At 42.6% G+C, this 21,915-nt stretch overlaps 1 protein-coding gene and 1 long non-coding RNA gene across 10 annotated transcripts in view; one reads left to right on the top strand and one right to left on the bottom strand.

Annotated features, from left to right (window-relative positions):
• The first annotated feature begins 118 nt into the window (after positions 1–118).
• LOC144231195 (uncharacterized) lies at positions 119–16,489 on the top strand. Its single transcript, XR_013335010.1, has 2 exons — positions 119–212; positions 16,043–16,489. It is a non-coding gene; the product is annotated as an uncharacterized LOC144231195 (long non-coding RNA).
• The window catches only part of ZNF10 (zinc finger protein 10), a 19,718-nt gene continuing 2,896 nt past the window's right edge, over positions 5,094–21,915 (bottom strand). For 5 of the 9 annotated variants that reach the window (XM_077763591.1, XM_077763590.1, XM_077763592.1 and 2 more), the window contains 4 exons: positions 13,659–13,734; positions 12,045–12,171; positions 11,173–11,268; positions 5,094–9,422 (listed from right to left, as the gene is read on the bottom strand). In XM_077763591.1, the coding sequence (XP_077619717.1) occupies positions 7,957–9,422; positions 11,173–11,268; positions 12,045–12,171; positions 13,659–13,691 (1,722 nt within the window). In that variant the 5' untranslated portion in view covers positions 13,692–13,734 and the 3' untranslated portion in view covers positions 5,094–7,956. Of the gene's footprint in view, positions 9,423–10,303; positions 10,642–11,172; positions 11,269–12,044; positions 12,172–12,586; positions 12,804–13,658; positions 13,735–18,422; positions 18,480–19,277; positions 19,389–21,915 lie in introns of those variants that run through there. The other 4 variants (XM_077763594.1, XM_077763596.1, XM_077763588.1 and 1 more) reach the window with 4 other exon arrangements.

Below are 21,915 nucleotides of genomic sequence, written 5' to 3'. Positions count from 1 at the left end.
CACAGAGCGAACTACAATTCCCAGAAGCCTCTGCATGACGTCCTGCGGCGCGGGGAGGGCTCCGCCCCAGGGCCGCCGGATGAGGGCGCTGCTGTCCGGAAGCTGTGGTTCTCGGGGAGGGAGCTTGGGCGCCGCGCTGGCAGCTGTAAACACCGCCGAGATTTACCGCAGTTCGCGGCAGCGGCGCAACGGCGGGAGCGGCGTAAGTTGAGGTAAAAATGTTCACAGGTCTTTGCTTTTCCGAAATGGTTATAACTCAAAAATTCGTAACAACATGTTAACGTAAGTGACATTTTAATGAATATTACTTTTAAAAAAGTAGTGAGCAGTGGCATTGATTTACATTTTTCTCCTGAGAGAAATCTTTTAAATGTCTCATTTAATAGAAAACAGCTGGGTTGTCGTGTTCGCTTCCGCAACCTGTTGCATGTGTTGTTTTTGTTTTTGTGGAAGTATTTAAAGAAAATCCAGTCTCACCCAGGTATGCAGTTGGAAAAGGACAGGGTAGTTTTTTGGTTTTTTGGTTTTGTTTTTTTTTTTTTTAACGTTTATTTATTTTGAGAGAGAGAGAAAAAAAAAGAAAGAATCCCAAACAGGCTCCACGCTGCCGGTGCAGAGCCCGATGCAGGGCTGGAACTCACTACGGTGAGGGCAGGACCTGAGGCGAAGTCCGGGGTCCGACGCTCGGGCCGGGCCGCCCCGGCCCGGAAAGGACGGGGTGTTCGAACCTGCCTGTCAGGTGACCGTGGGTGCCCCTGGATGGCACAGGCTGAACCAGGGAAACGAGCTGCGGTGAACAGTCTGAAACCACGTAGGTGATTTCACGCTATTACATTAACGTCTGTCTTGCACTTTGAATGGATAGTTTTATTCGTGCTTCTGTAGCATCATAAATTAGTCATTTGGAAAATATTCACTGACTTATGCAGATCTTCACAATGTTGGCACGTTTCATTTTACAATATGAAAAGTCTTATTCCGTATTATAATTGATCTTAAGTATTGGGAAGCTGTGAAATTCACTGTGGGAGTACAAGTTTTCCAAAATTCTTCTATTTACTTGAAAACTCGAATTTTATGTTGGCAAAAAAAATAAATACTGTCATTTATTTTCCTTGAAGTGCCAAGCTCACTTAATTGATTTTTGAGAAAATGTCTGCTACATCCCTAAGTGTGCTTTGTCTATATATTTTTTTTAGTGTGCATTTTTGAGAGAGACAGAGCACATGTGAGTGCAAGCGGGGTAGGGGCAGAGAGAGAAGAAGACAGAGGACCCAAAGCGGGATCAACAAGTTACCACAAACTTGGTGGCCTAAAGCAGTACAAACTTATCTTACAGCTCCGTAGGTCAGAAGTTTAGCACAGGCCTTAGGAAGCTAAATCCAAGTGTTGACAGGGATCCATTCATTTCTGGAGGTTCTTGGAAAAGGATCCTTTCCTTTGCCTTTTCCAGATTTGAGAGGCCACCTGCATTTCTTGGGTGGTGGCCCATTCCCTCCGTATTCAAACCCCGCAACAGAGTTGAGTCCTGTTCGCTCTGGCCTCCTCCGGTCTCCCTCTTTCACTTTTAAGGATGTATGGATTACACTGGGCACATTTGGAGAATGCAGGATTAGCAAACTTCATCCTCTTTTGCCATACAACCTATTCAGAGATTCTAGGATGAGGATGTAGACATCTTTCAGGGGCCATTATTTTGCCTATCACATATCTGAGTCTGTCTCTAGTCTTTTTACCTCGTTCCACTGGCATTTCCCTGCAGTGGGGTCTGCAAACTTTTTCTGTAAAAGTCCAGTGAAAAAGTGTGCTAGGGTTGTCCTGAGTGCCTTCAACAACAGAAGTTTATTTTCTCACAGTTCTAGAGGCTGTGATCAAGTCAGAGATCAAGGTGTTGACCGAGTTGGTTTCTCCTAACACCTCTTTGCTTGGCTTGTAAATAGTCCTCTCCCCATGTCCCCCCATGTTGTACCTCTGTATCCGTGTCCTACTCGCCTCTTATAAGGGCACCAGTCAGATTGGATGAGGTCCCACCCTAATATCGTTATTTTAACTTAAAATGTTTAAAGACCCCCGTGGCATTCTGAGTTATTGGGGATTAGGACTTCAACATAGGAATCTGGGAGGGAGACCGTTCATCCCGTAACAACCAGTTAGTAAATGTTTGAGGTTTTGCGCACCACAGTCTTTCACAACTACTGACCCTTGCCTTGTAGCATGAGAGCAGCCACAGACAGTAACTATGTGAATAAGCACAGTTGTGCTCCGGTAAAACTTTAATTACAGACGTAGACAGAAGGCCGGATTTGGTCTATGTCCATTGTTTGCAGACTCTGGGTCAGCACTATGCCAGGGCTCCCGACGTTGGTATTCTGTCATTATAGTAAGTATATACCACTTGATTAGTGGTAGTTCAAAGCCTTTTGTTGTTCTTTTTAAAAAAAAAATTTTTAATGTTTTATTTCTGAGAGAGCGTGGGGGGGGGGGGGGGGGGGGGGGCAGAGAGAGAGGGAGACACAGAATCTGAAGCATCTCCAGGCTCTGAGCTGTCAGCAAAGAGCCCAACGTGGGGCTCGAACCCACAAACCGTGAGATCATGACCTGAGCCGAAGTCGGATGCTTAACTGACTGAGCCCCCCAGGCGCCCCTGTTGTTCTTTAAAATGGTCTGTTATTGTGGTATCTGTTAGGATGTTATCTCCACGTGGCAAGCACTGTTGCTTCACCATCCAGTAACTGCCCTCTCCCCTTCCTCTTTGCTACAAGAGCTATGTACCTTTAGGTGTTGGTTGGCTATAAGTTTATGGCATTGCCCTTTCTAGATTCAGCAGATGCATGTGTATTTCTTGAAGTCACTCAACAACTATTTATTGAATGTCTACAGTGAGCTAGCCACTCTACCAGGCCAGATGACTGATCAGTAATTAAGACTAAATTCCTTTGTGAAGCATTCATTTTGGCAAGGGAAGACAGAGGATTGACAGATAAGAAGTACTATTGAAAAAATGAATAGGATAAAGGGGATTAGCAGTGCCAGAGGGGTGAAGCAGTGTCTCAGTTTCCCAGGTCAGCTATAGCAAAGCACCAGAGTGTGGGCTTCGACAACAGAAATGTATCTCACAGTTCTGGAGGCTAGAGGTCCAAACTCAGGCTGTTGGTAGGACTGGTTCCTTCCGACAGATGCTGTGCGGGAAGCATGTGTTATAGACCTCTGCCTATTACATACCATTGATACTGTACGAGTATTGGTTGCACGAGTGACTTGTTTAACTTGATTACCTCTGTGAAGACCCTTTTTCCACGTAAGGTCATGTTCTGGTAATGGGGGATGACTTCAACACACGAATTTTGGGAGCACAGAATTAAATCCATAACAGGAGTCAGGGTAGAACTCACTCATCTGTAAGGTAATACACCCTAAGTCTAATCTTTTTCCACAGATCTATGTGATAGGAGAACTTCGTCACTAAACATAATTGAAAGATGAATTTCTACTGTGTGCAGTGAAAAGCGGCTGGCCTTTCCACCCCTTGAAGCCACAAATGTATGGCACCTCTATTCCCTTGCCATCTGTCTCATTGTCGGAGTAGTTTGAGAACTTCAACCAATAGCTGTTTACGCACCATTTCTTTGAACCAATTCTAATTCCTGTTCAGCAGCTGCTGAGACGCTGGGCACATGGGCAGCTTCCCAGTTATTTAAGGGCTAAGTTAACTAAAGCAAACATTTTCACCTTCTTGCCTTTCAGGAACGGTAATTCCACAGATTAATCAGTGTGTGTTTAACTCATGGATGAATGTTAATACTTTTTCTTTTTTTATATGTTTTATTTATTTCTGAGAGAGAGAGCGAGCGAATGAGCATGAGCAGGGAAGGGTCAGAGAGAAAGGGAGATATAGAATCTGAAACAGGCTCCAGGCTCTGAGCTAGCCGTCAGTAGAGCCTGACATGGGGCTTGAACCCACGAACCGTGAGATCATGATCTGAGCTGAAGTCAGACGCTTAACCGACTGAGCCACCCAGGTGCCCCCGAATATTAATACTTTCTAGGGGTGCCTGAGTGGCTCAGTCAGTTAAGTGTCCCACTCTTAATTTTGGCTCAGGTCATGATCTCACGGTTCATGGGTTCGAGCCCCACATCAGGCTCTGCGCTATAAGCTTGGGATTCTCTCTTTTGGATTCTCCCTCTTCCTCTCTGTCCCTCCCTCACTCGCACTCTCAAAATGAAATTAAAAATTTTTTAAAAAGAAAATACTTTCTGAATCCTTGTGTGCCTATAACAATGGTGACTGATTATATTGGGTCCTTTATTAAAATTCCTGTGGTTTACTCTTATCCTTAGGATAGTGCCCAGGATCCTTTGCCAGATGTGGAGTCAGCAGCAAGTAGTGGAAGCACTACATGCTGGAGCCAAAGTGATCTGGGTTTGAACCCTGGGTCCTCCTCCACTTACTCTGTAACTTGGGGCAAGTCACTGTGAACTCAAAACAGAAGTAGGTAACGCACATGAACAGAATTAATGTGAAGATTAAATGAGATGGTCCATGTAACTTACATGCCACCACTAATTTACTTTCTTCCCTTAACATCCTTATCTCCACTTAGTACCTGCATCATTTTAAGATACGACACAATGAGAATCTAGAGGGAGACAGAGGACATTGTTTGAGGGAGGTCTGAGTGAATTGGTCTTTGAAGGAAATGATGATGGTACTATGTATTTTCTATACTGAACTGGCTAATTTTGTTAAGATCCTCTACAAAGTGCCAGACATCGTTTGAGATCTGCCACACACGTTATTTTTCATATAAAGCTTCACCATTTACTAGCTATGTAAATGTGGGCAAATTACCTAAATTTCCAAACTCTAGTTCCCTTAACCACAGGGGCGCTAATATGTTCCTTACAGGGTTACAGATGGCGAAGTAATCTATTGTATTAAAGGGCTTAGCTCGGCTACCTTGTATCAAGCTGTCTATACACAAAGATGAGTTACAAAAATCAGCAACTACTACTACTACTACTGTTACTACATTTCACTTGGAGCTGCAGATTTTCTGATTTCCCAGAAATTCCTGGTTTGCTGAATATTTTCAAAAAATCAATTTTATTGAGATAAAATTTGAATACAACAAACTGGACCCTTAAAATGTATACTCTGATGAGTTTAACAGACAAGTACAGTCATGGAACCACCACCAGTCTAGATACAGATCATTCCTAATGGTTCCCTTGTGGTCCCATCTGCTGTCGATCACTCTCCCATCCCCAGCCAACCACTGGTTCATCTGCTATCAAATTCCATGGTTCAGGTTCTAGTAGCTTATTTGTAGACAAAAATGTTGGAAGAGAAAAAAATTGCTTACTAAAGAAACTGTAATATAAAAGCAATATATATTTGTTGAAGAGACTTTGGAAAAAATAGACAAGTACAAAACAAAAAAAAAAGAAAGAAAAAAAGAAAGTTAACTGCTATTAATCTTTTGACAAATTTCCTAAGAGTTTTAAACAAGATTCATTTCAGTTATTTACAATTCATTTATTTTTACTTGAGCTTACTCCTTATTAACAATTATTTATCATGCTCTTTTCAACACACATGACAACATTAACATTTTTCTTGTTAACAGTTTGCATATTTTTAATGTCTGAGTAATATTCCATGACCTGGATACGCTATAACCATTTTGCTACTATACATTTCTATACTGCAAAGTTTGCACTATTATACGTAATGTTTTAGTGATCATCCATAGTTATTTATCTCTTCCTACATTCCTTAATGTGTTAATAACAGTGGTAGTAGTAGCTAACACATTTAATATTTGTGTGCCAGGCACTGTTTTAAATACTTTATACACATTATCTCACTTAATCCACACAACAACCCTCTGAGGTAGATACTAGAAGTAACTCCATTATACAGTTGAGGAAAATTGAGCCATTGGTTATCAGAAATTCTAAGAAGCCCAGTTAAGGGACTACTCTTCTACACTCATAAGAACCACTGCTTATCACGAAAATGATTTCTGATAGGAGTATATCTACATGTGAATAATATATCTGCACTGAAGAACACAGCAGGAATCGAGGAACCTAAGGATCTAGTTCTGGATCTGACTTCACTCATAATGTGAGACCAGTGCCAACTCACTTGATCTCAACTGTACATGAAGAGCACAAGTTAGATGGTCTCCGGTTCCTTGTCGCTCTCAAGTCTCATGACTCTTGGCCATCATTTCTAGATTTTTCCTGGGAGAGAGACATCAGGATCTTTGTCCTCCTGGTCTCAAAAATATTTATCATTCACCAGTCATTAAGCATCTAAAATATATTGTTTTGCTATAAAATGACAATGGCTAGTCCCTTCACAGAGATCCATTTATAGAATGAAACAGAATTAAAACAGGTTCTCTTTCTAAATTTTTGGGTCATGAACTTACCACAGAATCTGAAGATTAGGCTTCTTTCCCTAGAAGAGAAAACCTTTATACAAAGAAGATGATTTCACATACAATATTAAAAGTTGTTTATTGATCCTCAGAAGTGAGTCGATAACACCCACTATGGGTAGTGATTTCCTCAGGTTGTGAAGTGCTGACGTAGGTAAGAAGGAAACATGGCTGGGAAGGAAGTGAGAGCTCGTAAGCTCTCACTCACACGCAAGCAGGTTTAAATTCAAAGACGTACACCGGAGGTGGGACAGCAATGACAGCAATTACCACGGCCACAACAACACAACACTTAACATGTGTCAGGCACTATTCTAAGCTGTTTGTATGTTTACTCAGTTAACACTCACCACTGTCCTACACGATAAGTAATATCCCTAATTTACAGAAGAGGCACAGAGATGCTAGGAAGCATGCCCAAGTTCACCCAGCAAGTTAAGGACAGAGGTGGAACTTTGTAACTCATAACTTTATAAGGAGGGTGGCTTTGAGAAGTGCTGTTTACTTCATGAGCACAGCTGCTCTAAGACTGGACCAGGTACCTGCTTCCCACTCAAAGGGGGACCCTCCCTCATGTGCTCAAACACCGAATAATCTTCTAGGTCTCAAAGTCCAAAGAATCCCTGTGTTTAAATTCCCAGGAGCCTTCAGCACATGGTCTCAAAGAGTACAGTCCTATGACCCAAACAATGTAGAAGGGGAAAGTTTGCTAGCAGATGGTCCTTAAGCATCCTTGCTGACAGATTAGAGAAACTGGATATCTTTTTTAATGTTTAAAAATATCTTCAAATAATTATGAGTAACATGGAATAAACTACAAAGCTCACTCAATCCCATTACCTAACAAAATAGATTCTGTTCATTATCCAGATTATTTTTCAATTCTTGCTCACATGCAAATATACTTAAAATAAGTACCATTACTAGTAAATGTGTTCTTTTTCTGCTTTACATTATAAGTATTTTCCCTGCTACTAACCAAAATGTGGTTTATATCAGACACATAAAACAGAGGAGACACTACCAAATGTCCCAGAAGGACAATCAAGTAAAAACATGGCACATTATTTCACTGGAATATTATTTTCCACTTTTGTTACAACAACTATCAAATTTTTATTCTTTGTAATAGCAACTCTCACTGACTTGTCTTTCTAAAGTATCATTCCGACTGACATTTTTTTGAAGAAGGCAACGAAGCTGGATAATCTCCCACCTACTTCAATGGTTCCTTCTCAGATTCTAGCATTTTAAGGCTTGGTCAAGAATGCTCCAAGGATAACTGCTTTTGTAGGAAATCGTGGAAAGAAAAGCTGGTGGTGTTTGTGTTCTGCCGTGAAATCTGCGGGTTATTTCCCCTTCCAGGACCAACTCTCTAGTGCACAAAATGGTAGTAACAAGATTGAAAACATTTCTACGGAGATTACATCTATACCACTTCCCTCCAGAAGTAGTTTCCAATGTAAAAGTTATTGCTCTTTGTGAAGAACTTTCCACATTCGTAATATTAGTAAGTATTCTCTCTAATGTGATTTGTCTGATACCGAATAAAGTTAGGGCTGTTAACAAGCGCTGTCCCACACTGGTTACATGTTAAGAACTGCTCTCCAGTGTGGGCTATTTGATGTACTATCAACGGAGAGTTCTGGCTGAAGATAATCCCACACTGATTACATTTATAGGTCTCTTCCCCAGCATGAACCCTCTGATGCTTAATAAGGTCATTCTTCCGAATGAAGGCTTTCCCACACTGGCAGCATTCATATGGCTTCTCTCCAGTATGAATTCTCTGATGCACGATGAGAGCAGAACTCTGGCTGAAGGACTTCCCACAGTCGTGGCACTCATATGGTTTCTCTCCAGTGTGTGTCCTCTGATGGGAGAAAAGGTGAGAGCTTCTACTGAAGCATTTTCCACAGTCTTTACACTCAAAGGGCTTCAGTCCCGTGTGAGTCCTGTGGTGCACCACAAGGTGAGACCTCTGGCTATACGACTTCCCACACTCGTTACATTCGTAGGGCCTCACTCTGACGTGAGTTCTCTGATGCAGAATGAGATGTGTGCTCTGTCTGAAAGACTTCCCACACTCGGGACACTCATAAGGTTTCTCTCCAGTGTGAGTTCTCTGATGCCTAATGAGCCTGGAGCTGTGAACAAAAGATTTTCCACAGTGGCTGCATGTGTACAGTTTGTCTCCTGTGTGAGTTCTCTGGTGGGTCACAAGGTGAGAGAACCAGCTGAAGGACTTTCCACATTCTTTACATTCATAGGGTTCCTCGCCAGTGTGAGTCTTCTGATGTCCAGTGAGGTGAGAACTCCGGCTAAAAGACTTTCCACATTCTTTACATTCATAGGGTTTTTCTCCACTATGAATAAGCCGGTGCCTGGTAAGATTAGAACGCCAGCTAAAGAATTTTCCACACTCCTTACATTCATATGGTTTATCCCTATGCATGCCCTTCGATCCACCAAGGGATGTACCACCAGTAAGAGAGTTGACAGTATCAGGGCATTTGTAGGACTTCTCTCCTGGTTGAGTTCTTGCAAACTGAATAAGGTGAATGTTTTGACAGAAGGTTTGACCACATTCACTACTATTACTTGCATAGCTTTCCTGATGACCACTAAAAACTAAATTATGTTTTAAACTTTTAGTATGTGGGTCATGTTTATGGAAATACTCCCTCAGCACTAGTTGAGCAGGAAGAAGACAATTTCCCCCAAATTTACCATTTTCACAGACTCTCTCCTGAGTAAGTACTTTCTTTTGGGTGAATGCCACTTGCCTCAAATGTCTCTCCTGGTTTTCCTGATACTTGTCCAACTGGTCTTCACATTTCCAGACTTCTTCTAATGATAAATACCAGAGATCATTCTTTGGAATTCCTTCCATTTTAATGCCATAGGATTGTTTATCTTTGGAAATACTCTTACTGGACACCGATGATTTAATTTCAACCGCAGTGTCCAAATCTGAAAGAAATGAGGAATCTTTGTGTAACTAAAAAACCACTAAGGTCCAAACAGTGGGATGTAGAGACCAAGTATGGAGGCTGTGTGAGCTGCTTATCCAGCCGCCTTCCTAGTGAGAAAGGAAAGAGGAGAGCGGCAAACCGGAAAGGTGCTGGGCTGTGCAGCACATAAGAGAAGCAGTGAGGCCAAGGGGAAGCCACAGGACTGGGCAGGACACGTGGGATCAGGATATTCAGTGCTGGGGGCAGTAAGAGAAAATCTCATGGTAAGGTCTGCACTCCTATGATCTAAACTATTAATGATATAAGAACCTAACATGTCTACTTCTCACCAGACCCTTCCCCTGACATGCATTCTTCACACTACAGCCAATTTCACATTCCTAAACCGTAAGTTCAGCCTTATGCCAGGCAGTGCCTGTTCTCGACACCGTCAAAGCACAACAGAATAACATCCAGATGTCTGGCACCAGGAACCTCAGAGAGGCCAGGCAACAGGCCGGGAAAGCAACTGTACACAAGTTATCCAGATATAGGCTCTAAATCAAAGCTTTAACACTATCAGTGGTAAATCCAGACAAGTTGTTAAAACTTTTCAAAGATCATTTTGCTTATCTGTAATCCGAGGAACGACAGTATTTATGGTGTAAAATTATCATTAAGTACCATCAGGTACGAGCTCATCACAGACTCTGACATATGCGTGGTCAAAGCAATACCATAATAATCATTATTGACATTATTATTCTGTCTTGCATTCAGATTCCTTTGTTCAGAGACATCAAGACCTAACAACTGATAGGACTCACACCACAGGACACTAACTCACAACCTGGCCCCTAACACATATTCTCCTGGGTTTTTCTGCCCTTTTGTTTATACCTGTGTGTATTACTGCAGACTATTTCCCCTGGTTAAAAGTCTGTCTGTTTCTCAATGCCTTTCAGGTAAAATGTTTGGTTCTTAACCTAGGAAAAAAAAAACACCATTTAAAAGGGTTTTTATTTTTCTTTGAAATATTTTTTTTAAAATATTTTTATTTATTTCTAGGAGAGAGAGAGACAGCGTGAGCAGGGGAGGGTCAGAGAGAGAGGGAGTCACAGACTGAAACAGGCTCTGGGCTCTGAGCTGGCCGTCAGCACAGAGCCCGACGCGGGGCTCGAACCCACGAACCGCGAGATCATGACCTAAGCGAAAGTCGGACGCTTAACCGACTAAGCCACTCAGGCGCCCCTGGGTTTTTTTTTATTTTTTTTATTTTAGAGAGAGGACAAGAGTAGGGGAGAGGGGAAGAGAGAGGGGGAGAGAGGAAGTGGGGAGGGAAAGGGAGACAGAGAACCTTAAGCAGGCCTCACACTTGCCACAGAGCCCAACATGGGGCTTGATCCCATGACCCTAGCATCATGACCTGAGCCAAAATCAAGTTGGATGCTCAACCAACTGAACCATCCAGGTGCACTGCATGAGAGCACGAGGACACTAGAATTAGTGTACAAATCAGGAACGCAAGACCAACAGGGCTAAAACCAAGCACATCAACAGAAAGATAATTTTCACGAAGAGTACATGTTTGTCTTTGAATGCAGATGAAGTGTGACAAGACTATAAAAAGACGGGTCACGGGGAAACAGAAGGTAAATTAACTCAGTCTTTGCCTCAGGAATGAGAACTAGTGACCACTATGTCCAGGGATTCTAGTGCCTAACTCTCATCTGAGCTACGACCTGCAACACCTCTTGACTGGTCCTCACCTGGACGGGTCTCCCGGTGAATCCCTCTCTCCACCAGCCACGGCTCTTCCCCTTTCTCCAACTGGAGGATCACATCTGGTTTGGGAAGCTGATGCCCTGTGCACAGTGAAAGATAAAGAACTGGGCAGGGGTTGGGGAGCTCTGGGCTGGAAACAAAGAGCATCCCAGATTCAACCCCAACCCCTTCTTAGTCTTGGGGCAACTCTGAAAAGTAGACAAGGGGAGGCTACAGAGGCAGCAAAATATGCATTTTTTAAAAATTCCAACAAATCAAAACACAGTTCCCCCTGCTCCATAAAAGTACGAGTACAAAAGCCCTCTTCTCTTATCTATACCATGGAATACTACATGGCAATGAGAAAGAATGAAATCTGGCCACGTGTAGCAACATGGATGGACCTTGAGGGTGTTATGCTGAGCAACATAAGTCAGGCAGAGAAGGACAAATATCGTATGTTTGCACGTATAGGAGGATTAGGAGGAACTTAACTGAGGAACAAGGGGGAGAAGAAGGGGGGAAATGGTGGGGGAAAGGGAGAGAGGCAAACCATGAGAGACTCTTGAATGCTGACAAAAACTGAGGACTGATGGATGTGTGGGGGAGGGGGGATGGGCATGGAGGAGGGCACTTGTGGGGATGAGCACTGGGTGTTATGTGGAAACTAATTTGACAAACTATTTGTAAAATAAATAAATAAATAAAAATAAATCTAAAAAAAAAAAAAAGCCCTCTTCTCTGTCCCAAGGAAATCACGTCCCTGGCCCCAAGCTCATACTCTGATATATGTGCTTGACTATTTCCATACCTTTTTATCAGTGAAGAACCAAAATCCTCACAGGGGGATATCTCTAAGAATACAACTTAGTCTTACCCAAGGAAATCAGATTCTTATAGTTCTCCAGCATCACATCTTTGTACATGATCTGCTGAGCCGTGTCCAGCAGCTTCCACTCCTCCCTGGAGAAGTTCACAAGTACATCCTTGAAGGTCACCAGTGTCTACAACAAGGAACAAATATGTATCAAGCCAGATACATATTTCTGCCCTTCCTTCCTGAGTACAGACAAAAAAAGAAATTAGGCAGACAGCACTGGGCTAGGGAAAGAGAATGGAACAGAATTCACTCCAGAAGTGAGTAGTATGTATTTTGGATTCTGATCAAGTCCTAACAGGAATGGCTCTTAGATACCTACTGCCTAAAATCCAGTTCCAGGTTATGCTCTAGGTTTAGAAACCATCAGAACTTTTATTTAAATCAACTCTATTATAGACACCTACAGCAAGGAGCATCAGACACCAAAAGTTAATCTGCATTTATATTATGTGAAATAAAGAACCTAATTCAAGGCAGAAAAAAGACACAAAGCAGTCTTCAGTTCAAGTACAACTTCATGCTTAAGAGATCAAACTCACCAGGTTTTCTGATCTAAAATAATTATCCAAAACATTTTTCCTAAACATTGGTAGGCATTTTTTTAAAATGGAGATTATAGGGGCGCCTGGGTGGCTCAGTCGGTTAAGCGTCCGACTTTGGCTCAGGTCATGATCTCTCGGTTCGTGGGTTCGGGCCCCGCGTCGGGCTCTGTGCTGACTGCCAGCTCAGAGCCTGGAGCCGGTTTCAGAGTCTGTGTCTCCCTCAGAGCCTGGAGCCTGTTTCAGAGTCTGTGTCCCCCTCTCTCTCTGACCCTCCCCTGCTCACGCTGTCTCTCTCTCTCTCTCTCCTAGAAATAAATAAAAAAATATTAAAAAAAAAAAATGGAGATTATATTTTAATAGTAACAAAGCCATTTGACAAAGAAACACTAGACACAGAAGCGACACCTTTATTACCCACATTAAAAAGAAATACAGTAAATATCTGGGTAAATATAACTAGTTTTCTTCTCTTAAGTCCTTCAAAGTACATAACACAGCCGAAAGCAGAAACCACAACACTCTAGTGGGACTTTGCACATAAGCAGAGGTAGAAATGCAGGACGCTCCAGGGGAAGAAGGTGAATAAGGCACAAGGGGCCCAGGCTCCCGGCCCTCATGCCCTGGCTGTGGTCACCCCTGGATAAGTACATAACTTACGCCCAAGCTCCTTCCAACAGGAGCTCCCGAGGGAGGCATCATATAGCCAGCTCCACATCTAGGACAACGAGGGGCCAGAGAGCCCCACCAGGCACCAACACTCCCAATTCCCACATCATTTTGTGGGGAGGAAGCGTGCTGTAGCCTTTACTCCCTAGTGTGGATGAAAGCATTTTGTCAGAATCCTCAACATTACCCACTTGACTCCTCCTGCCCGCATCACTGCTAAACTTGTATTTCTTTTACATGAAAGGAATTAAAACTACATCTACAAACAAAGCAAACAAAATAGTGCCAGTCTTCCAGAGGAGAGTGTCCAGGATAAAATTTCTGAAGTTCCTAGGCAAAGGATTCCAAAACTCAAGCAGAAAGGGGTTCTCGGTTGGAAAACAACGAAGGCCACCCAGCTTACGTGGGACCGGGCTGTTAGCAACTCGGCCTCCATGTCCTCCTTGTTCTTGATGATGTTTTTTTCAGAAATGGAGACCCTGAGAAGGGGAAAGAAGAAAAAAGAAACATGAGGAAAGTTTGCTATGATAGGGAGGTTTCATAAAGCATCAACCTAGGCTGCCGGCGGAGTATAATGCAAACACCCACCACACAAAAAGGAAAATCAAGAGATAGTCCAAAAACACATCTACAGTGGCTGAAACTCCTAGGAGGAGGAAGAAAAGAGCTATGTCGATTGCAGTTTTTCCCCCTTAGTCTCTAAAGCTCCATGGAGAATTTCATTTGCAACTTAATGGTTCTACTGCTACAAATTCTCTTTTTTGAGGAAAACAAATCAAAAAACAAAATCGGCCTTGATCTAATATCCTTACAGATAAGAAAACAAGTGTTTTCTCCAGCTCATCACAGAAGGGAAGTCAGAGATTGGAAGCATAAGAAAACTGGGATGTTCCACTAGTGGCCTTCAGGTGGATGGTGCCACACAGCAAGGAGCGTGGGCAGTCTCAGGGAGCTAACAGCCAGTCTTGAACAGGGTACAGTCACAAATAATCGAGTTCTGCCCACAACCAGAGCCTCCTAATGAGAACCCAGGCCAGCCGACACCTTGACAGCAGCTGTTGGGATACCTGAGCAGAAAACCCAGCCAGAGTATGTCAGACTACCACCTACAGAACTGTGAGCTAGTACATGGGTGCTGTTTTGAAGCTACTAAGCCTGTGGTAATCAATTACATAGAAAGAGAAAACTAATATGTGGTCAGTATCTTTTAAAGACACTTAAACAATAAGGAAAAAATATTATATATTTACCTACATAGTTACCATTGCCAGTGCTTTTCATTATTTCCAGTAGATCCAGATTTCCATTTGGTTTCATTTCCTTTCTCCTTAAAAGGACATCTTTTAACATTTCCTGCAATGTGGGTCTGCTAGTAATAAATTCTTTCAGCTTTTTAAGTCTGACAATGTCTTCATTTTGCCTTTTTTTTTTTTCAGTATAGCTTTACTGAGAGATAATTCATACAAGACAATTCATCCTCTCAAAGTACACAATCCAATGGTTTTTGGTAATTACATTATTTATCTTTAAAATTGTAGTGGGGCGCCTGGGTGGCTTAGTCGGTTAAGCGTCCGACTTTCGCTTAGGTCATGATCTCACGGTTTGTGGGTTCGAGCCCCGTGTCGGGCTCTGTGCTGACTGCCAGCTCAGAGCCTGGAGCCTGTTTCAGAGTCTGTCACTCCCTCTCTCTCTGACCCTCCCCTGCTCACGCTCTCTCTCCCCCCTAGAAATAAATAAAACATTTAAAAAAAAATAAAATTGTAGTAAAAAAATAACAAAATTTGCTAATTATTGCTAAGTGTACAATACAGTGGCATTAATTACATTCACAATATTGTACACCCCTCACTAATTCTAAACTTTCTAATTACCCCAGTGGAAACTATGAAACAGTAAGCAAACTCCCTAGTCCTGCATCCCCTCAGACTCTGACAACCTACTCTGATAATCTACTGTCTCTCTGAATTTGCCAATTCTAGATAATCATATAAATAGAATCATACAACATTTGTTATTTTCTGTCTAGCTTATTTAACTCAGCACAATGTCTTCAAGGCTTATCGATGCTGTGGCATGAATCAGAACTTCACTCCTTATAATGGCCAAGTATTATTCCATCGTATGGACAGACCACGTTGTTTACCCCATCATCTGGTGATAGACCCTTGAGTTGTTTCCGTCTAGAGGGTCTTGTGAATGGCGCTGCTGTCAACACTGGCATACAAGTATCTGCTTGAGTCCCTGCTTTCAATCCCTTCGGGTCTGTACCTAGGAGCCGAATTGCTGGGTCTTATGGTAATTGTGTGCTGAGCTCCCTGAGGACCTACAAAACTTTTCCACAGCAGCAGTGTCCTTTCAGTCACACCAGCAATATACGAGGTTCCAGTTTCCCCACGTGCTTGCCAAACTTGTTATTCCAGTTTTTAGATTCTTACAGCAATTCTGGTGGCGTGAAGTGATATTTCATTGTTGTTTTGATTTGCATTATTTTCACGTACTTAGTGACCATTGGTATATTCCTTTTGGACAAGTGTCTGTTCAAGTCCTTTACTTATCTTTAAGTTGGTTAGTTTGTGTTTTTATTATTGACTTGTAGTTCTTTGTACATTCTACATATGAGCATATATATACACACAGAAGTCAGTTTATGTATCCTATGTATGTTAAACCCTTATCAGATATATAATTTCCAAATATTTCTCCCATTCTATTGGTGGTCTTGTCTTTGTTGTTGAAATGTATTTTTGCTGAATACAGAATTCTAAGTAGAGGTATTTTTCCTTTCAGTGCTTTAAATGGCTCCATTCCTAATGCTCCAGGAATTACAAGAGTTTTCCAGCCTGACCAGTAGTAACAGTATTCTCCATGCAAACATCAAGATGATTCCCTCCAGCCCTTTAGAGGATTCCTTCCCTGGCCTTGGGGAGTTTCCTCACACAAATGTGCTGCTCTGTGCTCTTGAGTCCTTGTGCGAGACCCTCTGCAGACCTCTCCTCTCTGCTGTTCTCTTCTATGAACTACAGCTGCTTTGCTCTCCCCAGATTCTAAGCTCCATCCTTGACTCAGGAAGTCTGCTGGGCTCCACCTCAGTTCCTCCTTCCTCTACTGGAAACTGGAAACCCTCTCAAGGCAATAAACTGGGGCAATCGGAAGGCTTGCCTCATTGCTTTTCCATCTCCCAAGGAAGACGGTCTTTTGTCATCTGATATCCAGATAAACCGATTGTTTCGTGTATTTTGTCTGTCTTTTTATTGTTGCTGCTGTTGTATGGGCAAAAGGGTAAATCTATTCCCTGTCACTGCATCACAGACAGAAAACAGAAGCCTATAAACATCTCATGTTTAAGTTGTTTTAAATTTAGATTGTATTTTTAATTTCCACCTTTTGAATACTGGGCTCGAGTATTTCCCATATGTCTGTATTTACAGTTCTCTTGAATTTTTCATTCCGATTGTTTTCCGCCTTGGCCGTCTGGAGATCGTAAGGGTTTCCATTGCAGCTCTATGCAAATGTGTATGAATAAAAGCAACATGGCTTCTGCCCTGTCACACCACTAAAATGGCTCTTACCAATGACATCTATTACAGAGGACACTGTTGGCCTCTGGAATGTTCTTGAAGCTCTTTATTTACTTTGCCTCCTTCTCCACCTCTGTATATCTTAGTTCTTAGTTTTCTTTAATGATTTCAAAAATTATGATGAACTTTAATGTAGGTTTCCCTTGGTTGCATCCTCAGCCTTTCTTGGTGTTCATTTTCAGTGACCCCCCTGGGCACTTTCAGGGCACAAAAAAATCTACTTATTTTATCCTGTCTACCCCACTGCATGGCACACAACAGACCTAAGTGTTTCAGCCAGAATGAAGAGATCACTCTGTCTTCTACCCTAACCTCGTTCCTCAACCTCAACTGCGTTATTTCCAACTGTGCTCCAAAACTTACCAAGTTGTTTCTTAACCTCTCACAGAGCTTCCTTCTCAATGTCAGATGAATAAAGGCTGAAATTACCAGGGATGTTAAACTACATAAGAAATTACTTTATGGAAGCAAGAGAATGATTTTCACATATTTAGAGGCCCTTGGAACAGGGATATTTGAGTTGCTCCAGAGGGCAGAATTAGGAATAATGTGTGGAGTCACAAAAAGTCAGTTAAAGTCAATTTAATAAGACTCTGTTAATCATAAGACACCTGGAAATAGATCAGGTTGCCTAACAAAGCAGGAAATTTCTGGCCACCAATAAATTTTCAATCCTATCTTAATAACAAAACAAAATAAAACAAACAACCACTACAGTGCAGCCTCTACTTTACATAGATATCTAAGGTCATTCCAATGTCTCTCCCATTTTATGATTATATAAAATTTTAAAAGTTTATAATTAGTCTCATTTCATCCCAATTTCCCTTAACCTCCATTTCTGATAACTCACTCTAACCTTTATCTAAACCAGTGGTTCTCAACCCTACCTGAACACTGGAATTGCCAAGTATATTTATAGATTATAACACCTGGATCCCATGCCTTCCTTCTATGAGAGATTCTGACTTAATTGCCTGTGAGGAGACCAGGGTTTTGTTTATTTTAAATAATTCCTTGGGTGATTCTAATGTGCAGCCAAGGTTGAGGACCACTGATTTAAGACATTATTTAACCTATTTAATTATTCAAATTTATTTGAGCTAATTAATTAATTAAATCCTACCACTTCTTAGGAATAACCAGATTCTTTGATCAGTCACAAAGTATCTTTCTATGGAACCGGCCAAAACTGATTTAGGGATACCAGAATGGGTGTTGTGTTTAGTGGAACTGCTGGTAAGTTGATGACTATCTTGATGTTACAGATTTGGATCTTATTCTGTCATTTTAATAAATCATTAGGGAACACTTACTATGTGCCTGGCTCTGTACAAGGCCCAGCGGATAAAAACATGAACAAAGTATTTATTTTTGCCATCAAGCAGCTGAGTCTAGCAGAAGAAACTGAAAATGGACACTCAGAGTTCACTATGATTACTGCATGCCCAAGGGGTCACGGAGCACAGAAAACACCACCCAGCACCACCTGGAGGGTTTAAGGGTGAGGCCTAGAGCCACTGGGGCTCTAGGAACTGTGTGAATAAAGGCAAAGTCTGAGACAATGATGTGAACAGAAGGGAGCTCACTGCAGCTGGTGCACACTGGGAAGGGCAGGGTGGAGCCAGAAAGGAGCCCAGAGACACACATGGCCAGACCTAGGTCACAAAAGAACAAAAACACCATTTTCAAACTCTCTCCTATGTGTTTTAAGCCCAGAAATGATACTAGATTTGCACCTTAAAAACAACTTCTCTGCATGTGGGATAGTTATGTGATGGACTGGAGGAAGATGTTGGCAGCAGCAAAGGAACCAGGAAGGAGGCTAATATCATAATCCAGAGGATGGGAACACAAATTAGGGCTGTAGAGCAGACAGATTTGGGAAATGGTATATCCTAGAAACCAGATGAATACAGATGTGAAGACAGGTTAAGGGTTAAAGAAGACGCCCAGTTTCCTGGGTGACTGATACGACAACAATGTATCAGGAGGAGGAGGCACTAGAGGAATGATGGGACTGTGTACCTTTGTGTGTCTGTTTAAAGAAAGGCAAACTGCCACGTGCAGCACCTCATCTGGAGGTGTCGTGTTCTGGAAGCTTGGCTACCCCATGTTCTCCTACAAATGGTCCTTGAGAGCTTGTCTGGAGGCTCTAGCAGCAAGCAGAGCTACTCATACACCCTTGGCTGAAGGTTCTCTATTGGGGAAGCTCGTCCTCTTCCGCTGAGCACACAGCTTCGGGAGGGACGCACATAGAGCAGAGGAGGGAGGGAACACCCAGCTAGAAAACCAGATCAGTCGAATCAATGCTGGCGATCGATGGGCCGACAGATGTCACAGCCAGATCACCCTCACGTCCTCATGGCACTGGTTTCAAACATAGAAAATGGGCCAGAGAAATGACATTTAGGAAGATATATTTAGATGGGAGGGTTACCCACCTGTACCATCTGCCATCCACCTTTCTGTTCTATCTGCGTCTATCCAAACTACTCAGCTATATTCTCAAGACTCGGGGGGTGGGGGATGGCCTTTTGTCACAGATTTGAGAGTGACTGTGTTCTTCTGCTATGAGATAAAGGTGAAGTAGGCAGATGGGCAGGAGTCTGAAAGAGATATACATTCCTATCAACAACCCTATGACATAATTCTTTTATAAAGCCCACTAAGAAACAGTAAGGTCTGATAAAGCTAGCTCGTGGTATTATCAGATGACACCATGGCAATATATAAAGTCAGCCAAAGATAACGTGAAGAGTACAATAAAGTATAAAACCAGGATTAGATTATGGGGAAAAAAAATCTACATTTAGGAAGCAAACAGGAGAGAAAGAAAAGTCCACAAAGGAGGCAAAGAAAGAGCCACTAATGAACGAGAAGATCCAAAAGAGAGGTAGACCAAAAGCCAGAAGAAGAAATTCAAAGAGGGCAGACTTAAAATAAGCATTCAGGTAAGTTAAGGATTGGAATCTAATGTGCTGGAGTGGTTAGATAAGGGTTCAGTAAAGATTTGGGGAGAGCAGTCTCAACTGCTGGGAGCAGCAGACACATTCCACAAAAGGAATGAAAAGCTTGGAGGTGAAGAAAGAAGAGAAAAGGCACAGCTGGAAGAGATCCTGAGTGACAAACATGCAGGCTGGAGCCACAGGAGAGAGGAGGGCAAGGGATGGAGTCAGAAGTTCAGAGGGAGGGCCGCCCGGGGGGCTCAGTCGGTTAAGCCTCCGTCTCCGGCTCAGGTCATGATCTCACAGTTTGTGGGTTTGAGCCCCACGTCGGGCTCTGTGCTGACAGCTCAGAGCCTGCAGCTGCTTCAGATTCTGTGTCTCCATCTCTCTCTGACCCTCCCCTGCTCACGCTCTGTCTCTCTCTGTCTCAAAAATAAAGTATAAAAATTAAAAAAAAAAAAAAATTCAGATGGAGGCATCAGCATGGAAAGCCAGGAAGCTGGCGACAGTACCTCTCTCTGCGCCTTTCTTCTGTGGTCACATCTCCTCCAGGCACCCACCTTCTGCCCCCCTATTCTGATGGACCTCTGTGATTATACTGGGCCCCCTTGAACAATCCAGGGTACTCTCCCCATCTTAAAGTCCTTAGTTGAATCACATCTGCAAAGTTCCTTTTGCCATATAAGGTAATACAGCCACAGGTTCTGGTTCTTTGGGGAGTGAGTATTCTGCCCACCGCCAGGGTGGAAAGCGGCTGCAAGAAGCTCCAAGGATGAACCAGAGGCTATGAAAGCTACTATCCAGGGCACCAGAGGTTCTGCAGCACAGCTCTGACCAAGTACCTGAGTACCCAGGATTCACAACCATCTGTATTCTGGGCCCCGACAACATTTCAACTTCGATTTCAATTTCAATTCCCGCTGCACTCATCCCATGCTCTCTAAGTGTCACTTATATGCCACCTTTTCTGACAAGGCTTTCTGTTGTTCCAGAAGAATAACTTCCCTGACCAGTAATCGTGGAACACTTTGCACATGCTTTTAGCACTTCAACACCCGGCCTTAAGCTACCACTACTTATTTGTCCACATCCCTTCTGAGATAAAGAACCACTTCAGAATTGGGGATAATCTCATTCTAAATCTCAGAAAGAGACTGGCATAGTGCTTTGAACTTCCTATTTGTTCCACTGACATTTGTCAAATTCTTTTTTTTTTTAATGTTTTTATTTACTTCTGAGAGAGAGAGAGAGAGAGAGAGAGAGAGAGAGACAGCTTGAGCAGGGTAGGGTCAGAGAGAGAGGAAGATACAGACTCTGAAGCCGCTCCAGGCTCTGAGCTAGCTGTCAGCATAGAGTCCAGCGAGGGACTTGAACCCACAAACCATGAGATCATGACCTGAGCCGAAGTTGGACACTTAACCGACTGAGCCACCCAGGCACCCCTGACATTTGTCAAATTCTTAACAAGCACCCACAAAGATAGCATGTCTGTTTTCCAAGGTGTCTGCCCTCCGCTCTCCATTTGAACCCCCAGTACTTGAGGGCCAGTGCCAGAGACAGGAAAGACCTTGACAGGGACAGCATTTCACTTGGGCATTTTGAGTATATGCTTCTTAATAAAGCAAACAGAATCTCTTTAGATTCTGAGTAAGTTCATCAGTATTCAGCATGTGCAAAGGGCAAGGAATGGTTAGGAAAAGAACACAGCCACAGTTAAGGCTCTAAGACCAGAAGAGATGGCAAAGACATACCTGAAGATACAAAAGGCAAAGACCATGCATCTGTGAAAACTCACACATGGATAGTTTCATTTTGTGCACTTTATGTAAATTTACATCAAAAGATAAAGCTATACAAATACTGAATTCTAGTTAAAAACGCACATGCATTCAGAAGTATTTAGGAGGAGAATACTGATGTCTGCAATTTACTCTGAGATGCATTAAAAAAAAAAAAAAGATGGACTGAGGAAGAAATAGATGTATGTTAAAATAAGTATAATAAGGGGCGCCTGGGTGGCTTAGTCGGTTAAGCGTCCGACTTTCGCTTAGGTCATGATCTCGCGGTTCGTGGGTTCGAGCCCCGCGTCGGGCTCTGTGCTGACTGCCAGCTCAGAGCCTGGAGCCTGTTTCAG

The sequence above is a fragment of the Crocuta crocuta genome, unplaced genomic scaffold, assembly GCF_008692635.1.
Source record: "Crocuta crocuta isolate KB4526 unplaced genomic scaffold, BGI_CrCroc_1.0 scaffold114, whole genome shotgun sequence".
Lineage (NCBI taxonomy): Eukaryota > Metazoa > Chordata > Mammalia > Carnivora > Hyaenidae > Crocuta > Crocuta crocuta.
Note: the sequence above shows the minus strand (reverse complement) of the source record. Positions and strands in the feature narration are given on the sequence as shown.